This window comes from Mercurialis annua, linkage group LG8, assembly GCF_937616625.2.
Source record: "Mercurialis annua linkage group LG8, ddMerAnnu1.2, whole genome shotgun sequence".
NCBI classification, from domain to species: Eukaryota; Viridiplantae; Streptophyta; class Magnoliopsida; order Malpighiales; family Euphorbiaceae; genus Mercurialis; species Mercurialis annua.
The window spans coordinates 40,494,189-40,509,841 of record NC_065577.1 but is presented as its reverse complement, the minus strand read 5'-3'; the positions used below and the strand labels follow the sequence as shown (position 1 = coordinate 40,509,841).

The window sequence follows — 15,653 nt, the reverse complement described above, 5'->3', positions numbered from 1 at the left end:
ACACACAGACTCTCATATTTTCAGAACAAAGAAAAATTCAGACCAGAAGCAAAAGAAATTTCATTCAGATCGATACAAGTTACAAGCCAATTTTCATCATATTCATATAACAGCTGCAATAACAAAAAAAATTACAAGCATCAACACACAGATCACTAAACCAAATCCGGCAGCAACACACCAGAATCTTTTCTTGTATTTCATCCCTTCTTCTCTAACCAATTTAACCAATTCAGCAGCATACCTCTGACCTTCCCGATCTTCAATGTAGCTGAAATTCCCTTCACCCATCCCCATTTCATCAAGCTCATCTAACAATTCGTTAATTACATCCTTGGATCGACTGGTAAACGGTTCTTCATCAAACCACTCAAATAAACCACATCCAAACGCACCCTTTTTACAGCCATAAAATCTTCTTCCAGGATTTTCTCTTGTCCATGAAACCCAAACCGGAGCTTTAACAGAAAACCCACATCTACAGTAACGAGCTCTTCCCTGATAGTTGTAATCAGGTCTGCTAGCACGCCTCTGTCGAGGGCGATATTGTCTCCTAGATCTAGCTGAAGAACCCTGGGAATTCGATCCACTCGACATCATGAAGAAGAAGGGAAATTAGGGTTCCTGAGTTTGACGAATTCAATTTGAAGATTGGAGAAATTAGGGAAATTAGGTTTTCTTTTAATTTGAGAATTTTAATTAGGAAACATGGATCAGATTACCCCCTCAATTAATTAGGAAAAATCAGCTTTTTGATTGGTGGTTTTGTCAAAACCATTGTTTGAGTTACACGCGCAAAACTGAGATTGGGGAGGGGGGGTTTTGTACCAAAATTGACAAGTTCAGGGTAAAAGTGATCCTGTTTCGCTAATTTGGACGTTTTTGATACTTTGTTCCAACTTCAGGGGGCAAAATGATCCTTCGTTCATTTCTCTTTTCATGTATGACAATGAATATGTGTTTTTCTTTTTTTCTTTTCTTTTTATATATATTTTCGAAAACCGGACTTTAATTAACCCTTTTCGAAATCCGGACTTTAATTAACACGTTTTCGAATATAATCACAAAACGACTTTAAATTACGTAAACTACTAAAATGTTATCGGAATTCGCAATTTAAATTTTTAAAATTTTACGGGATATTAAACTCTCCCAGTGGGCCCTACGCCCCCAGGTGCCATCGGCCCAGATGACAGATGCCCTGTGAAGACATCTATCATCTGGGCCGACGCCCCCAGGTGGCGTTGGCCCAGATGGAGAGACGTCCTTATGGGACGTCTCCCCCGAAGAGAGACGTCCCAGAAGGACGTCTTCCCATTTTGACGTCCCATTTTCGGGCTGATGTCCCAGGTCGACGTCCTCCAGGCTGATGGGATCCGGGGACGTCAGCCCAGATTTTTTTTTTTTAAAAAAATAAAAAAAATTTATACGATAAAAAAACTTTAAATCGAATGCTTACCGACGGTTCCCGACATCTATCTCGCTCGGAACCCAACATTTACACTGTATAATATGGTTTTCGTTTGATAGGTTTGAATGAATTCAGAGGATTTATTTTTTTATAAAGAAAAGGGCAAAAAAATAATGTGTGGGGGCAGTGCATAGTAAAAAGGAACGGTGTTTAGTAATCCAGTAAAAATAACATTATATCTCGAGTCTAAGCCTGATCATGGGACTGAGCATCCTTCAAGCCAGGCTCGTCCGACTTGAGTCAGATTCAAACTTTTAATTTTATCTCACGATCCGCTGAGAAAGCGAGCTCATAAATTTGATTTTATGAACGGTTATATACTTTCATAATTGTTTGATTTTTCATATTTCAGTCTAAAAATGTGCAGTCTGAATCCGTTTAATTATAATACACGGACTTGATCGATTTGAATAATTAATTTACAAGAGATTCGAACCGAGCTCGGACATCTTAAACTTGAATTAAAAAGAATCAAATCCGGCTAGATCCGATCCCATCCTGCTTAAACCCGAGCAAATAAGCATATCTAATCGAGTCCATAGATAATAATCAACATACTAAATCTTGATAGAATGTGTTTTTAGGATTAATCCCGTAAAAATCATAAATTTTACACGAAATTTTATTTTAATCACGATCTTTAGAAGATAGCATTTAAAGGCACGATCTTTCATTTTATTTCAAATCTATCACTTAAGTAAAATTTGGTGTATTTTTTCTAATTAAAAATTACTAATTTTACATACTCTAACTGAAAGATAATAATATTTGGTGTCAATTTATAATTTGGGTCTTTTATTAATGATTTAGTAAAGAATTTAGTATTGAAATGATAGATTTTAAAAAAATAAAAATTGTGATTTTATATGGCAACTTTTAAAGGTCGTGATTAAAATAAAATTTCGTGTAAAAATCGTGATTTTTATGAAATTAACCATTTTTTATATATTTGAGAATTCCTTGCTTAGATCGGATCTTAATGAACCCATACTCACATGAATTCATTCCACAGTCACGATACTATATTATGTATGGAAAAAATCCGCCTAATCCAAATTTTGAAGGGATTCAATTTCCAATTAAGATTTAGAAATTAAATCAGAACTACAGAAAACAAGTAGTTATAGCCTAATCCTATGAGTTTTAGGACAATCCTAATGTTTTACTTGAACAGTTTTGGTCGTCAAATTCCTATATATATAGAGCTACGGGCAAAGTCTTATGTCTCATTAACAAAAGTTGTCTACTCTTCACACAAAAGTGACGATGGAGAATTTAAAATCAAGTGTTTTATTCATGTGTTTATGGTCTACGTACCAACAATTATTTCCATCGATTTTTCAGTACTACATTGATTCAATATGGTACAAATTGAAGAATTACTTCAATCCGACAATGTGCGTAAAATTCGAGGAGTATCCCGATGAAGCTCGATTCATGCGTAACGATGCGTTCGCCGCAATTCAATCGTATCTAGGCTCGAGATCCACCGACCAAGTTCAGCAACTCAAAGGTGAATTAACTAAAAAGAGTAAATCCTTTTTATTTTCCATGGATGATGACGAAGTTGTTCTTGATTATTTTAACGGCGTTAAACTTAAATGGAAGTCCGTTACTATAAAACCCAACCCTAAATCCATATCTTTATACAATTCCGTTACTTCTAAACGGCAATATCTTCTCAAATTTCACCCGAAGCATAGAGTTCAAGTTCTTGATCAGTACTTAAACCATGTGGTCGCCGTTGGAAAGGCGGCGACGGTCAAGAATCGGAAACGTAAGCTCTACACTAATAATCCGAGTGATAATTGGTGGGGTTATAGGCATAATCTATGGAGTCACGTGATTTTTGAACATCCGGCGACGTTTGAGACGATCGCGATGGATCCGACAAAGAAGACGACGATCATGAACGATCTCGTAGCCTTTTCGAAAGAAAAAGATTTTTTTTCGAAAGTTGGCCGGCCGTGGAAGCGTGGTTATCTTCTGTATGGACCGCCGGGAACCGGCAAATCGAGTTTGATCGCTGCCATTGCTAATTACTTGGATTATAATATTTATGATATTGAGTTGACGGCGGTTAAAGATAACACTGAGTTAAGGAAGCTTTTGATTGATATTAATAGTAAGTCTGTCATTGTTATTGAAGATATTGACTGTTCGCTTAATCTGACGGGACAAAGAAGTAGCGGAGTAAAAGATAAGAATAATAATGATCCGTTGAAGGATTTGATTGGCAGTAGCGGCGGAGGCGGCGGCGGTGATGAGTCTGACTCTGACGAGAAGAAGAAAGGTAGTAAGGTGACTCTGTCAGGTTTATTAAATTTCATTGACGGACTTTGGTCGGCGAGTGGAAGCGAAAGGATTGTGATATTTACGACGAATCATAAAGAGAAACTTGATCCGGCGCTGATCCGACAGGGGAGAATGGATTATCATATAGAGATGTCGTATTGTAAACTCGAGGGTTTCAAGATTCTGGCGCAGAAGTATTTGAATATTGATTCGCATGTGTTGTTTGGAAAGATTGGTGAGTTGCTTGACCGAGTTGATGTAACTCCGGCGGAGGTGGCGGAGCTTTTGATGCCGGTTATTGTACCGGGAAGTGACGTGGATTGTATTCTGAAGAGTTTGGTAGAAGCTGTGGAGAAGAAGGGAGATGAAGTTGCCAAGCAGAAGAAAGCTGAGGAAGAAGCTGAGGGAAATAAAAGAAAAGCTTTAAAATATGTTTTGAAGAAATTGAAAAAACTTGGAAGAGTTTAGATTTTTTTTGGTTGAGTTTTTTTGTTTTGTTTTTTTTATTAGAATTGGAGGTTAAGATTGTAGTTTAATTTTTGTTTGTTTTGTTCTTATTTGATATTTAAATATTAAGATTTTAAGATGTATTTTTGTTTTTATTTATGCAAAGCTATTTTTATACTAAGATAAAGGACAAAAATATAAACGAAAACTAAAAACTGAAGAACAAAACTATAAACTATAGTAAATGTCAAGAGTGTTAGAGTGTTAGAGTGATTTTCTCTAAAATCATTTAGAGTCTGATAGTTACTCTCATAATTGATACATTTTGTCTAATTTTTAAAAATTAGCAAGTCCAAAGAACTAAGTAATGAAAAAAAATTAAAATTTGTATTAATTGCTCATTGCGTATAAGTGTTCAAAGAGCAAATTGATACTTAAATCCGAATAATAATAGTCTTTGTTAGTATTACAAAGGGAAGTGTCCTGTAAGCCGGATATGATCCAAAGTTCGACGTAAACCGTACTTATTGACAGCAGCATTTGCAGACCTGAAGCCTCCTCCATAAGCAGGGGATGCATCATTGGCTATTTGATGCATGAAAAACTCTCCCAATTTATTTTCCACGTTGGATTTTCCGCCTTTCTTTGAAGACAATGAAGAAGAGGAGGAAGAGGATGCTGCTGCTGCTGCGGATGTAGATGGCATGCTTTTCGATGGCAATACTACTTCTGATTCGAGCCACATGTACGAGAGTACTTGGCATATACCTTCTTCTACTTCAGGACTCAGATTTCGGTAACCTGAATTTACGACAAAGATAATGTAGTTTGATCGAATATCATTGCAGAGAAACACTCAAATGAGTATATGTTTTTATGTTTTACCTTTTAGACGCAACCAACCGTGCATCAACTCATGAGCAAGAATAGCACCGGTTAGTAGTCTGCATAAACGGGGCGTAAGTTCAACAAGTTGCTATAGGCACATAAATTTTCGGCCTCAGTAATAGTGTACCATGGCGTTTGACTGAATTAAAATTACGGAATCCATAGAATATCAACTGGAAACTGATTCAGATATCTACATGAGCTACTGTGTTTACTCATAACCAGCCAGTTTTCGATCCTAAATTTCATAATTAAGACACATATTTTGAGACTGTTAAAGATTGTTTCCTTTTCCTGTTGTCTTTATGAAATTATGATTACTACTTAATTTCATTAGTAAATGATATTTCAGAATCTTTAACTTACAAGTTACATTTGTGAGTAAATGTAGTTACCTTGGAAGACCGTAAAGTACGAGAATAGCAGTAACCTCACAGCTTTTTCGAGTCAGCTTTTGCGGTTGGGTTCTAATTCCAACTAGTCTATTTCCACCAATCCTTGGTCTCCTTTGTATCTGCATATAATCAAACAGAGAACACAGAGTATGTTATCATTTGGTTCTTCACTTGAAATACTATTAAGTTCGTATAATTGTCCGATATCATACACTAGTAACAGTTTGTTCTTCCGATAGGCATAAACCCCGCGTCTCAGGCATGTGATGATACCCCTGAACAAGAACCATAACTCAATAAGAGCAGTTTTAGCACACAAATGCCTAAAAGGAAAAATCTAGCAAGAGAGAATGTAATACATTTTTCTCCCCAACAATAGCTTCGTTAAGCGCTTGTCTTTCGACAAGAAGCATAGGAATTTGCTGATCCAGCTTCATATTCATCCCTTCATAATAATCTCTGATGGAATGGTAAAGTGGTTGGCAGTCACCGGTGTCTGTAATAGCAGATTCCATGCATTCTAAGCATAAGCTCCGTCCGTCTTCCAAACAATAGTATCTCGTATTCCGGGACTTCAGGAAGGTAATAAAGAAGAAGAAAATGTAAATATGACCAGTACCAAAGAAAATTAGATATTCCATTGTGCTAAAATTAAGGTAAATATATGTACCTCCAAGCGTTCACAACTGCAGCATCGAGCTGTATGATCATGTTCGTGTGATGGACAGTATTTCTGAGACCAGAATGGATGGCATCTATACTCTATCAAACCGGCATCATTTGTTGGGATCTGAAATGAAGATGTCAGAATCCTGATATGAACCAATATCCTTTTTCTGATTGCTTGTAGTATGTAGCACGAAAACAGAAATGCTGAAACAGGAAATGTCTAACTATAGAGTTTTCGAGTTTCAAAGTTTTCCCGGAAATGAAAATACAATTTTGACTCGAGAAGTTCTTATGCAACATGACTTAATTGTCAATACAAATTGGAAACTAACATTTTTCGTAATTGACAACAGAAAGCGTGTAAACTAGAAAACGCAACAAAATGATGTAACGGGTTCTCTTTTTCTTACATATTGATGGCAGACTTCACATTTGGGATGAGTCAACTCTTTGAAACATGACTTATGATATGGATCTTTACCTGACAAAGAAAACTTAGATCAACAGAAACAAGAACATCCTGTTAAGAATCAAACCAAAATTTCAGAATCATCAATTGCATTTGCTTACTTTTATATAAAACTACCTCATTCTCAGTAATCGGATAGCGACAAGACGAACAACGAAAGCAATCTGGATGAAAAAACTGTCCCATGCATCCCAAATAATTGCCATAACCAATGTCACTATGGCAGCCACCACAAATTCTAGAATTGCAGACAGTAATTTTCATGAACATAATACTTACTTAAGCCAAATTTAACATATGAGATTTAAAATCCGCCACAAGGCGAAGATTTCGATTCAAGATCTAACCTGTAACCTCTGTGGTGATATTGTGAAGGGGCATAAGGAGGATATGTAGATTGATTAGGGGCATAAGGAGGATATCCTGATGAATTGAGGTTATCCTGAAGCGCCTTAGCGAGTTCTTCGTCGTGATTTGTTCTCCATCTATATCCTGAAAAAGAATCAATGTTTTAATACAAAATTACAAAATCCAATGAGAAATAAATAATTTGACAAGGATGAAATACCTGGTCTTTTCCAATCTTCAGACAGAGAAAGTGCCATGGCATGATCAGATTCATCTTTCTCCTTACCATGTCTAGAATGCTCATCCTGACAAAAACAATTCAGCTAATTAATGTTTTTTTTTTCTTTTTTTTCATCTCTAGATCACCAATTTGTACAAGTTACATAACGAAATTGTATGAATTAGACTTCATCCTTTCTAGGATTGTTCCTCTTTATTTGCATACAGACACTTCATTCAATCGACGTTTCTTTTTCAAAAACGTGTAGAAAACTTGGCGTGTGGGACACAAAATTTCATTTTTAATATAGAAAACCTTAAAACACAACACTGTTTCGCCGTATCCGTGTCCAATATTCCAAATTACCCACAAAACGATGTACTAAAACAAGATTAAATTAATTTATGGAACATTAATAATCCAATTTTGTACTGTAAATTAAATTTTTACTGTTTAAGCACAATGAACTGACTTAACAGCTACTGCAGATACCAATAACATGTACTATATCAATGAAACATCCAAAAGCTGATAATAGTTGATAACATGGCCATAAAAGAGTTTGCTTGTCATATAAGTAATAGTATCCATTCATCCAAAGCATATCATAAATTTAATACAAAAATCCAATTAAATTTCAAGTTTTTAAACAAAAAGGGAATAATCTTTCACTAATCAATCAAAAGATGCTATAAACCAAATATTTTAGCCTCAAAACATGTGGAGATGACAACCATGATCTAACTTTATAAATGGTTGATCTAAAGTGCATAAATTCTGAAAAAAAAGGAGGGACTAAATTAAGCCAAGTGGCTTGCACATGAATTAAAGTTAAGGTATGGCATGAGTAAATAGGCATCACTATTGGCAAAGAATCACTAAATATACTAAATTAATATGCAAAAGCTTTATCCTGATAATGCAACAGTAACACGCCCTTTCAAAAGAGAGGGTAAAATTGACAATTTAAAATAAAAATTGCTGAAAAAAGTACTTACAAAAGCAAATGTTTGGACACAGATTAGCCGTTCAATTATACAAGTTGCAGAAGAATCTGAAATTTAGCTTTTGAAATTCTTTTAACTATTTAAATGCTAATTAACAAAATTTACCACCAAATTAGCTCATCATAATTATCAGAAGGAATAATTTTTTTATCATGTTTATACAAGTAATAGAAATTCTAAGTGAACAAACTTATTTCACCATGCAGTGGCATAATTGGACAAAAATCACCTATTAATAGACATCAATTCTAACTAAAATGACCACTATTGATTGCTATAAGTTGCACGGACACTAAAAAATAAAACACTTGAACACAGACACAACGAAATGGTTGAATTTTAAGGTTTTGTTTTATTTAAAAATGAAGTTTTATGTTGAAACGCTAAGTTTTCGACACGTTTTTAAAACGGTAAACGGTTGATTGAATGAAGTATCTCTGCTTGATTATGAACAGAAACATCATAATCCTATTAATTATCAACTATTGACAATTTCATAAACTAATATGAAATGACACAGCTTACCAAAGATCTCGCCGGAGCACGCAAGCTAACCATATTTTCCTCTCCAAGAAGCTGTGGATGCCGGCTACTCCCGCCACCGCGGCCGCCGCCACTCGGCCCACTTTTAAAAAACTTACTAAGCCATTTCATAAGCCGAGATTTCCTCTCTGCGTATGAAGAAACAAAATCCCCTGCTTAACATCAAAACATTGCCCATACAGAAAAAAAAAAACTGAAAAATTCAAGAACCCATCCTTTAAACTTTTAAAAAAAAACCAAACCCGGAAGATGATTACCATAAATACAAGGATTAGAAATATAACTGACACCTGAAGACGGCGAAAAAGAAGCGGGAGGCGCCATGAAAACACGAATCTTTTACGTAAAAACGCAAGCGAAACGAGCTCAAGAAATCGAAAATAACAGCGAGAGACGAGGAGAGAAAATGTGGAGAGAAGGGAGGAACGTAAGAGGAACATTGTGTGATTAAAAAGGGGAGAGTTCATTAATTAATGAACGAAGGAATCTGAAAGTAAAGGAAGAAAAGAGAGATTCTTGGCTTGAGAAAAGCACGAAAAAAAGAAAGCTTTAAGATATGAGAAAATGTGGGGAATCTTTTTTTGGTGAGGCGGAGAATATTTGAAGTGACGGTGGGGATGTTGCAGAACGGAATCAATCAAAATTTATTAGTAGAACCGAAAGAGAAAGCGATTTTCGGGTTTCTTTTGAGTAGTTATGTGTTGGATCGGAGCTGGAGAACAATTTTCTTTAACCATCTGTTTTTTGAATGAGAACTTTTGCCGGGTAAATTGATTGGGTGTTTGAAATGCACATGATACTTCTTTTTTAAGGCCAATATCTTAAAAAATACCCCCCTTCTAGCCTCTTTTCAATTTTAACGTTGAAAACTGGTAAATGTTACTCTACTTTGGCTAATAATCACCCACGGACCCTGACTTTAGGGATACCTTACGATAAACCCCCTGATAAAAAAAAACGATCAGTAAACCCCCTATTCTTTGTGACGGCTGCACGTAAACCCCCTGAGCCCATTTCTCGCCGATATTTTGGCAAAATGATGACGTGGCACGATATATTCACTGACGGCTCTGCAAGTCACTCTGCATGCATGTCAGACATGTGTAAGAATGTGTAAGGCTGTGTAAGGTTGTGTCGGTTGACTTTTTTCAAAAAAAAAAAAAAAAAAATCATTTTTACCGCTCGGTTAAAAATCACTTTCTCTCTCTAACATTTTTAACTTTTCCCTCTTCTTCTCCCTTAGTTTATTTGATTTTATTTCTGTCCCAAAAAAACGTCCTTTCTGTTCTTTTCGTGTACCTACTTCGTTTCTTCTTCGCCTTGATCGTTTCTTCGTCGCCTTCTTAGTTTCCTGTTAGGGTTTGGTTTCTTGATCGTCTTCTTGGGTTTTCTTCGTTTCTTAGCAACTGGGTATGTAACATTTTATAATTTCTTGAAAATGGAAATTTTTTTGAATTTTTGAAAATGGGTTTGTGTTTATGTTATTTGGTTCGTGTAATGTATAACTTTAACAGGCTTGTGGTTGGCAGGTGTAAAGGGAAAAAATGGGGAAAAGAAAACGAGAGCGAAGGGAGCGGGAAAGGCAAAGTGAAAGAGACAAGAGATGGGAAAAAGGGTCAAATAGTCGAGATAACCCTTTACAACTCCATGATACTGATAGTGAAAGCAGTCAAGAAGTAGTCGAAGGTACGAAACTTGTGTAAATGTTGACCTCATAACCTCTAGGACCACTTATGTTGAACTGGTGTGCTGAAAATGAAGTATGATTTTTGTGGGTCCATTTGTGATAATATTTCTTTATATGCTTGCTTTTGGTGAAAATTTGGATTTTGTGTTGGCTTTGTGAATACTTTATTGTGGTGTGTTGGTTTTATGAATAGTTTATTGTTGGTCTGTTCCTGTTTAAAATTAAATATTGTTGCTGTGTTGGTTGTTTAGGATATAGAGAATTTATTGTCGTTGTTATGTTGGTGGGTGTATCCAATTGTGCGGTTTGTTGGTTTGCTTTAGAAATGAATGCATTGGTTATTTTCTCTTTTTGCAGTTTCACCAGGAGGGGGCAAATTATTCCAGATTAATTTACATCACCATGGGGATCTTGGTGACTTGGCCTATTATGGTGGGGAAGTTCAAAGTAGGATATACCATATTGGTGAGATTGAAATGTCCAACCTTGACACATGGTGTAGGAGGCTATACGGCGGAAAAGCCATTGTTGATTACCATTGGTGTCCGAAGGGAATCGAATACCGGGATGGGATAAAGGCGATAAACCATGAACAAGATTTCAGGGAAATGGCTGTGACAGGATTAAAGGCAGGGTCTGTTGAGGTATACGTAAGGGAGTATTCTGTCAAGGACATTAAAGAGTTACATGAAAAGATTAAGCTTGACTTGGAGCCTCCTCCTCTTCCCCCTAGTACTGTTGTTATTGAGGAGCTTGTGGACCCGGAGGCTGGGCCAGGGGTAGAGGTGAATATACCAGTTCAAGATCAGGGGCCACCTGTGATTTTACCAGAAATTGAGGGGGTTTTGTTGATTGAGTGGCACGACAACAATGTGCAGGCACCAGTTATAGATGCATTGGAGCCGGAGGATGCAGTAGCGGGGCTGGAAGAGGGTGTGCAGGCTGCAGTTGTAGATGCTTGGGAGCCTGACCCGTTTGTTGATGTGGTGCAAGAGGGGCTGGATGAGGTTCAGGAGGGGCTGGATGAGGTTCAGGAGGGGCTGGATGAGGCGCAGGAGGGGCTGGCAGAGGGTTTAAATTTAAATGAACATGAAGAAGTGGTTGGGACAGAGAAAGAGTCTGAGGCCAGATTGGCAGAGGTTACTGAAGAGGGGGAGGTGCCAGAAGGGGGGCCAGATTGTCCCCCTTCAACTCTAGAGAGGATGGCACAGGGTCTATTTGATCATATGGCTGAGGAGCTAGAGGGCATGGAGGGGCTGTTTGATGACGATGACCAAAATGAGGTTCAAGCAGAGGAACAATCCGGTCAAAGGGGGAAGAATGAGGGTGAGAAGCCAACTCTTGACGACGTCGAGCTAAATGTCGAAGATTACATCGTCGACCCAGACTACGACATATGGGACGACGATGACGATTTGATAACGGAGCTTAGATCGACGGGCCAATATTTTGAAGAGGGACCAGATGCCCAACATGAGGATGATGTAGATGTTGGATCTTCACAGAGATCTGGTGGGAGACCAAGGGGAGAGAGTCAGGCAGAATTTCGCCCGGGGGGCGTTGATAGAACTATACATCCAGAAGCTGACGAGCAGGAGGAGGAGATAGACTCGGACTACATTGCTTCAGATGATAACAACACGGCTTCCGAGTCTGACGGTGACGGTCGGGTGAAGTTCAGGATGTTCAACGAGGAGAAAGAGATGGAAAATCCAACCTTCAAGAATGGATTGCAATTTGTGAACAGAGAGCAATTCAAGAAAACATGTAGGCAGTGGGGCATCAAACACAGGTATCAACTGCATTTTCCTGTCAACGAGAAGACCCGTGTCAGGGCTAAGTGCTTTGACAAGAGTGACAATGTACCTAAGTGTCGGTTTGAAATATTTGCATCCAAGCAAAACATGTCAGATCCGGATGATGAAACATTCCTAGTGAAGACCCTGAACTTGGTACACACTTGCCCGAAGAGAAGATCGAATTTCCACATGACCAGTGCCTATCTGGCTGAGAGTTTCTTGGAGGAGTTTAGGGCCAATCCAGATTACAACCCTGAGCAGTTTGTTGCTAAGATTGCACAGGAGCTGAAGCAGAAGATCAGTGTGCAGACGGCACGAAGAGCACGACTCAGGGCTGTAAGAAAATTGGAGGGGGATGAGGATGGGCAGTATGCTAAGTTGTATGACTACCGAAGGGAGGTCCTTCGAACCAATCCGGGGAGCACAGTGGATTTTAAAGAGCCTCGAGGAAAGTTTGCGGGTATGTACATGTGCTTGGCTGGAATGAAGAATGCCTTCCGGAATGGGCTGAGGCAGATCGTTTGTCTGGACGGTTGCTGGTTGAAGGGGAAGTATGGGGGTCAGTTGCTATCTGCAACTGGGATTGACCCCAATGATTGCATGTATCCTCTGGCTATGGCATGGGTGAAGGTTGAGAATACTGAAAACTGGACGTGGTTTTTGGAGCTATTGAAGGCTGATTTGCATCTGGGCAACAGGACAACCTTCATGTCAGACAAACAGAAGGTAATTGCTTTCCATAACAGAACATTCATTATATAAGCTGGTAATTGCTTTCCATAGTTGTGCATTTTTATCAGTAAGGTCCATAGTTGATCATTTAGTAAACGTTAGGGTCCACAGTTGATCATCTGTTAAACGTTAGGGTCCACAGTTGATCATTTGTTAATGTCTTTAACTTGTGCTTCTACAGGGCCTCATACATGCACTGGACGCGCTTTTTCCACATTCAGAGCACAGGTATTGCTGGAGGCATCTGTGGGCAAATTTCAGAACCACCTTCCACTTGCAACATTTAAAGCCGCTTATATGGAACATTGGGATTGCAACCTACACATCCAAATTGAATGCTGCCATGAAAGTTTTGGAGAATACTCATACGGCGGGCTACAACTGGATTGAGGAGAGATCTAGGGAGCATTGGTCCAGGGCACATTTCAGGCCGCAAGTCAAGTGTGACATATTGCTGAACAATTTAGCGGAGGCCTTCAATAAATATGTACTGACTTCGAGGACGAGACCTATCTTGACGATGTTTGAAATGATTAGGACTCAGCTGATGAAGCGGATCCATGACAAACAGATTTTTGGGAGCAAGATTAATTCGCGGTTGTGCCCTAAAATTAGGAAAAAACTGGACAAGATAATTGAAGAGGGTTGGAATTACACCGCACACCCTGCCGGCAGTCCTCAAGTGCAAGTTATAGGTCCCGGAGGTCAGTTCGTGGTAAATTTGGATGAAAGGACTTGCACATGTAGGCGTTGGGACCTCACTGGGATTCCATGCGTTCACGCATGCCCCTGTATTTATGAGAACAATGAGGTCCCAGAGAACTATGTGGACGACTGCTACACAAAAGCCACCTACCAAAAAGTGTACAGCTATGTTATCAACCCTTTGAATGGGGCTGATATGTGGGAAACCGATCCAAATCCATTCCATATCATAGTTCCTCCCTCGCCTGTGCAAACAAAGAAGCGGGGTAGAAAATCGACGGTAAGACGAAAGGAAGCGGAAGAGCTAGAGCAGCAACATGAACAGACTGTACAGGAGGCCCATGCAAAGAGGGCAAAGTTAGGACGTAAGGGGCTTCAGAAGGTTAAATGCAGTGAATGTAACCGATTTGGCCACAACAAACGGACGTGCAAAAAGGACAATGACCAAGCTGCATGTGGGGGTGACACTCAGCCAGAAGCAAGAGCTGCAGGGGATGAAACAGGGGGAGAAGCACCAGATGCAGGGGAGGTTCCAGGTGGGGAGTTTGGAACTGGAGAGCAGGCCCCAACAGGAGAGTCTGGCGTACACCTAAGTGGAGCCTATTCTGCAACAGAACAAGCCTCGGTTGAACAGCAAGGTGCAGGGGAACCCAGTCATGACACTTCTACACAAGCTGCTCGAGCTGCTAAGAGAAAAGGAAAGAGGCCTGCTGGTCGAGAAGTCCCTTCGCGATACAGGGACTGTTTGAGGAAACGAACAACGAACAAGTAGTGCAACAAAACAGATGGATGTATATTTTGTACCATGTGCTTTTTGTTAAGGAACGTTTTTTGTTTTGGGCAACACATGGATATATTTTACTAGATGCCCCAACTTTGTTGTGTTTAGAAGCGTACGGTGGTGTATGTGCAAATGTAAATGGTTGGAAATGTTATTCTGAATGGTTTTTATTTGTGTAAATGAAGTTCGTTTATGATTGTCTTTAATTGTGCCAGATTATGGTTGTCTTTTATTGTCATACGCTTGAGTGAAAGTATAATATCCTACGGCCCTCCATGTATTAGAAATAATCAATCATGGACCCTTTTGTTTTCTTATATGATCAAGCATGGACCCTAATATTTCATTATTATAACAGACCTAGCCCCTATGAAAAACAACCCAATCATCCTTGGCCCACAGTGTGGCCCATAAATATCCGCCTACAACTCATCCAGCCCCACTCATCCAGTGTTTAACGCTTGCAACTCAACTCAAAAATTACAACCAAAAATGGAAGGAGTAGCTGCACAAGTGGTTTGCGATTGCGGAATCCCATGTCGCCTACAGATTTCTTCAACGGATAGGAACCCCACTCGAAGATTTTACGCTTGTTCAAAGCGAACTGTAAGTAATTCATGTGCTTTACAAAAAAAATTCAAACTGTAAGTAATTTACATTAATTTTTTGACCTTACTTCGCCTTTTATTTTTTCGAACTAAATTTGTCCAGAATCAGTGTAATTTTTTTGCCTGGCTAGAGAATGACATGACTTACCAAATGTCGGTGGTCCGAAACTTGAAACTTGACCTCCATGTCATGACTGTTGAACTGGAGGAGGCCAAAAGTTTGCTTGCTGCTAAAAAGGACGAGTTCCAGGGATTGAAGGAGTCCCATGAAATGTACATAGACGAAAATCAGGGATTGAAGGAGTCCATTGAGATGTATCGCGATGAAAATGGAATCTTGTTTGAGGAAAGCGGTCTACTTTTTATGGAGATAGACATACTGAAGGGCCAGATCAAGGACATGGAGGTCAAGTGTGCAGACTTGGAGAGGTCAACCAGGAACATGAAGTTTGGTTTTTGTGCTGCTTGTGCAGTTGCAGGATGCAGTGTAGGCTTGCATTGCATGAGGAAAAATTGAATAATTATTAAATGATGTTGCTTCATTATTATTATGGGTTGTAATGCTACATATATTAATTAAATAATTTTT

The 15,653-nt window shown here is 38.7% G+C and overlaps 3 protein-coding genes across 8 annotated transcripts; 2 read left to right on the top strand and 1 right to left on the bottom strand.

Annotated features, from left to right (window-relative positions):
• Positions 1 to 2,711: 2,711 nt before the first annotated feature.
• LOC126661041 (AAA-ATPase At3g28510-like) lies at positions 2,712 to 4,291 on the top strand. The gene has a single exon (XM_050354793.2). The coding sequence runs from the start codon at positions 2,738 to 2,740 to the stop codon at positions 4,232 to 4,234; it is 1,497 nt and encodes a 498-aa protein (XP_050210750.1). The 5' UTR covers positions 2,712 to 2,737; the 3' UTR covers positions 4,235 to 4,291.
• Positions 4,292 to 4,578: 287 nt separating this feature from the next.
• Positions 4,579 to 9,455, bottom strand: LOC126662317 (protein DA1-related 2). Of its 6 annotated transcripts, none has more exons than XM_050356254.2 (12): positions 9,010 to 9,455; positions 8,735 to 8,904; positions 7,203 to 7,287; positions 6,982 to 7,126; positions 6,736 to 6,872; positions 6,576 to 6,646; positions 6,167 to 6,286; positions 5,856 to 6,068; positions 5,709 to 5,771; positions 5,497 to 5,615; positions 5,099 to 5,157; positions 4,579 to 5,014 (listed from the first exon to the last, which is right to left on the bottom strand). In XM_050356254.2, the coding sequence occupies exons 1-12, from the start codon at positions 9,074 to 9,076 to the stop codon at positions 4,680 to 4,682; spliced, it is 1,584 nt and encodes a 527-aa protein (XP_050212211.1). In that variant the 5' UTR covers positions 9,077 to 9,455; the 3' UTR covers positions 4,579 to 4,679. The 6 variants fall into 6 exon arrangements, with proteins under 6 accessions (XP_050212211.1, XP_050212213.1, XP_050212215.1 ...); XM_050356256.2 differs by having other exon boundaries at positions 8,735 to 8,880; positions 9,010 to 9,454; XM_050356258.2 differs by having other exon boundaries at positions 9,043 to 9,454.
• Positions 9,456 to 9,914: 459 nt separating this feature from the next.
• On the top strand, positions 9,915 to 14,539 carry LOC126662085 (uncharacterized). Its single transcript, XM_050355973.2, has 4 exons — positions 9,915 to 10,162; positions 10,282 to 10,438; positions 10,797 to 12,964; positions 13,152 to 14,539. Exons 2-4 carry the CDS (start codon positions 10,297 to 10,299, stop codon positions 14,445 to 14,447), a joined length of 3,606 nt encoding a protein of 1,201 aa, XP_050211930.1. The 5' UTR covers positions 9,915 to 10,162; positions 10,282 to 10,296; the 3' UTR covers positions 14,448 to 14,539.
• The last annotated feature ends 1,114 nt before the right edge of the window (positions 14,540 to 15,653 follow it).

What these genes read in the sequence shown, in the direction of transcription:
- LOC126662317 (XM_050356254.2), bottom strand. Translation starts at nt 9,076, where the DNA reads ATGGCGCCTCCCGCTTCTTTTTCGCCGTCTTCAGGTGTCAGTTATATT. An exon ending in TTCTAATCCTTGTATTTATG is followed by an intron (nt 8,905 to 9,009) that starts GTAATCATCTTC and finishes GATGTTAAGCAG; the next exon opens with GGGATTTTGTTTCTTCATAC. An exon ending in GTGCTCCGGCGAGATCTTTG is followed by an intron (nt 7,288 to 8,734) that starts GTAAGCTGTGTC and finishes TGTTTTTGTCAG; the next exon opens with GATGAGCATTCTAGACATGG.
- LOC126662085 (XM_050355973.2), top strand. Translation starts at nt 10,297, where the DNA reads ATGGGGAAAAGAAAACGAGAGCGAAGGGAGCGGGAAAGGCAAAGTGAA. An exon ending in CAGTCAAGAAGTAGTCGAAG is followed by an intron (nt 10,439 to 10,796) that starts GTACGAAACTTG and finishes CTCTTTTTGCAG; the next exon opens with TTTCACCAGGAGGGGGCAAA. An exon ending in TCATGTCAGACAAACAGAAG is followed by an intron (nt 12,965 to 13,151) that starts GTAATTGCTTTC and finishes GTGCTTCTACAG; the next exon opens with GGCCTCATACATGCACTGGA.
- LOC126661041 (XM_050354793.2), top strand. Translation starts at nt 2,738, where the DNA reads ATGGAGAATTTAAAATCAAGTGTTTTATTCATGTGTTTATGGTCTACG.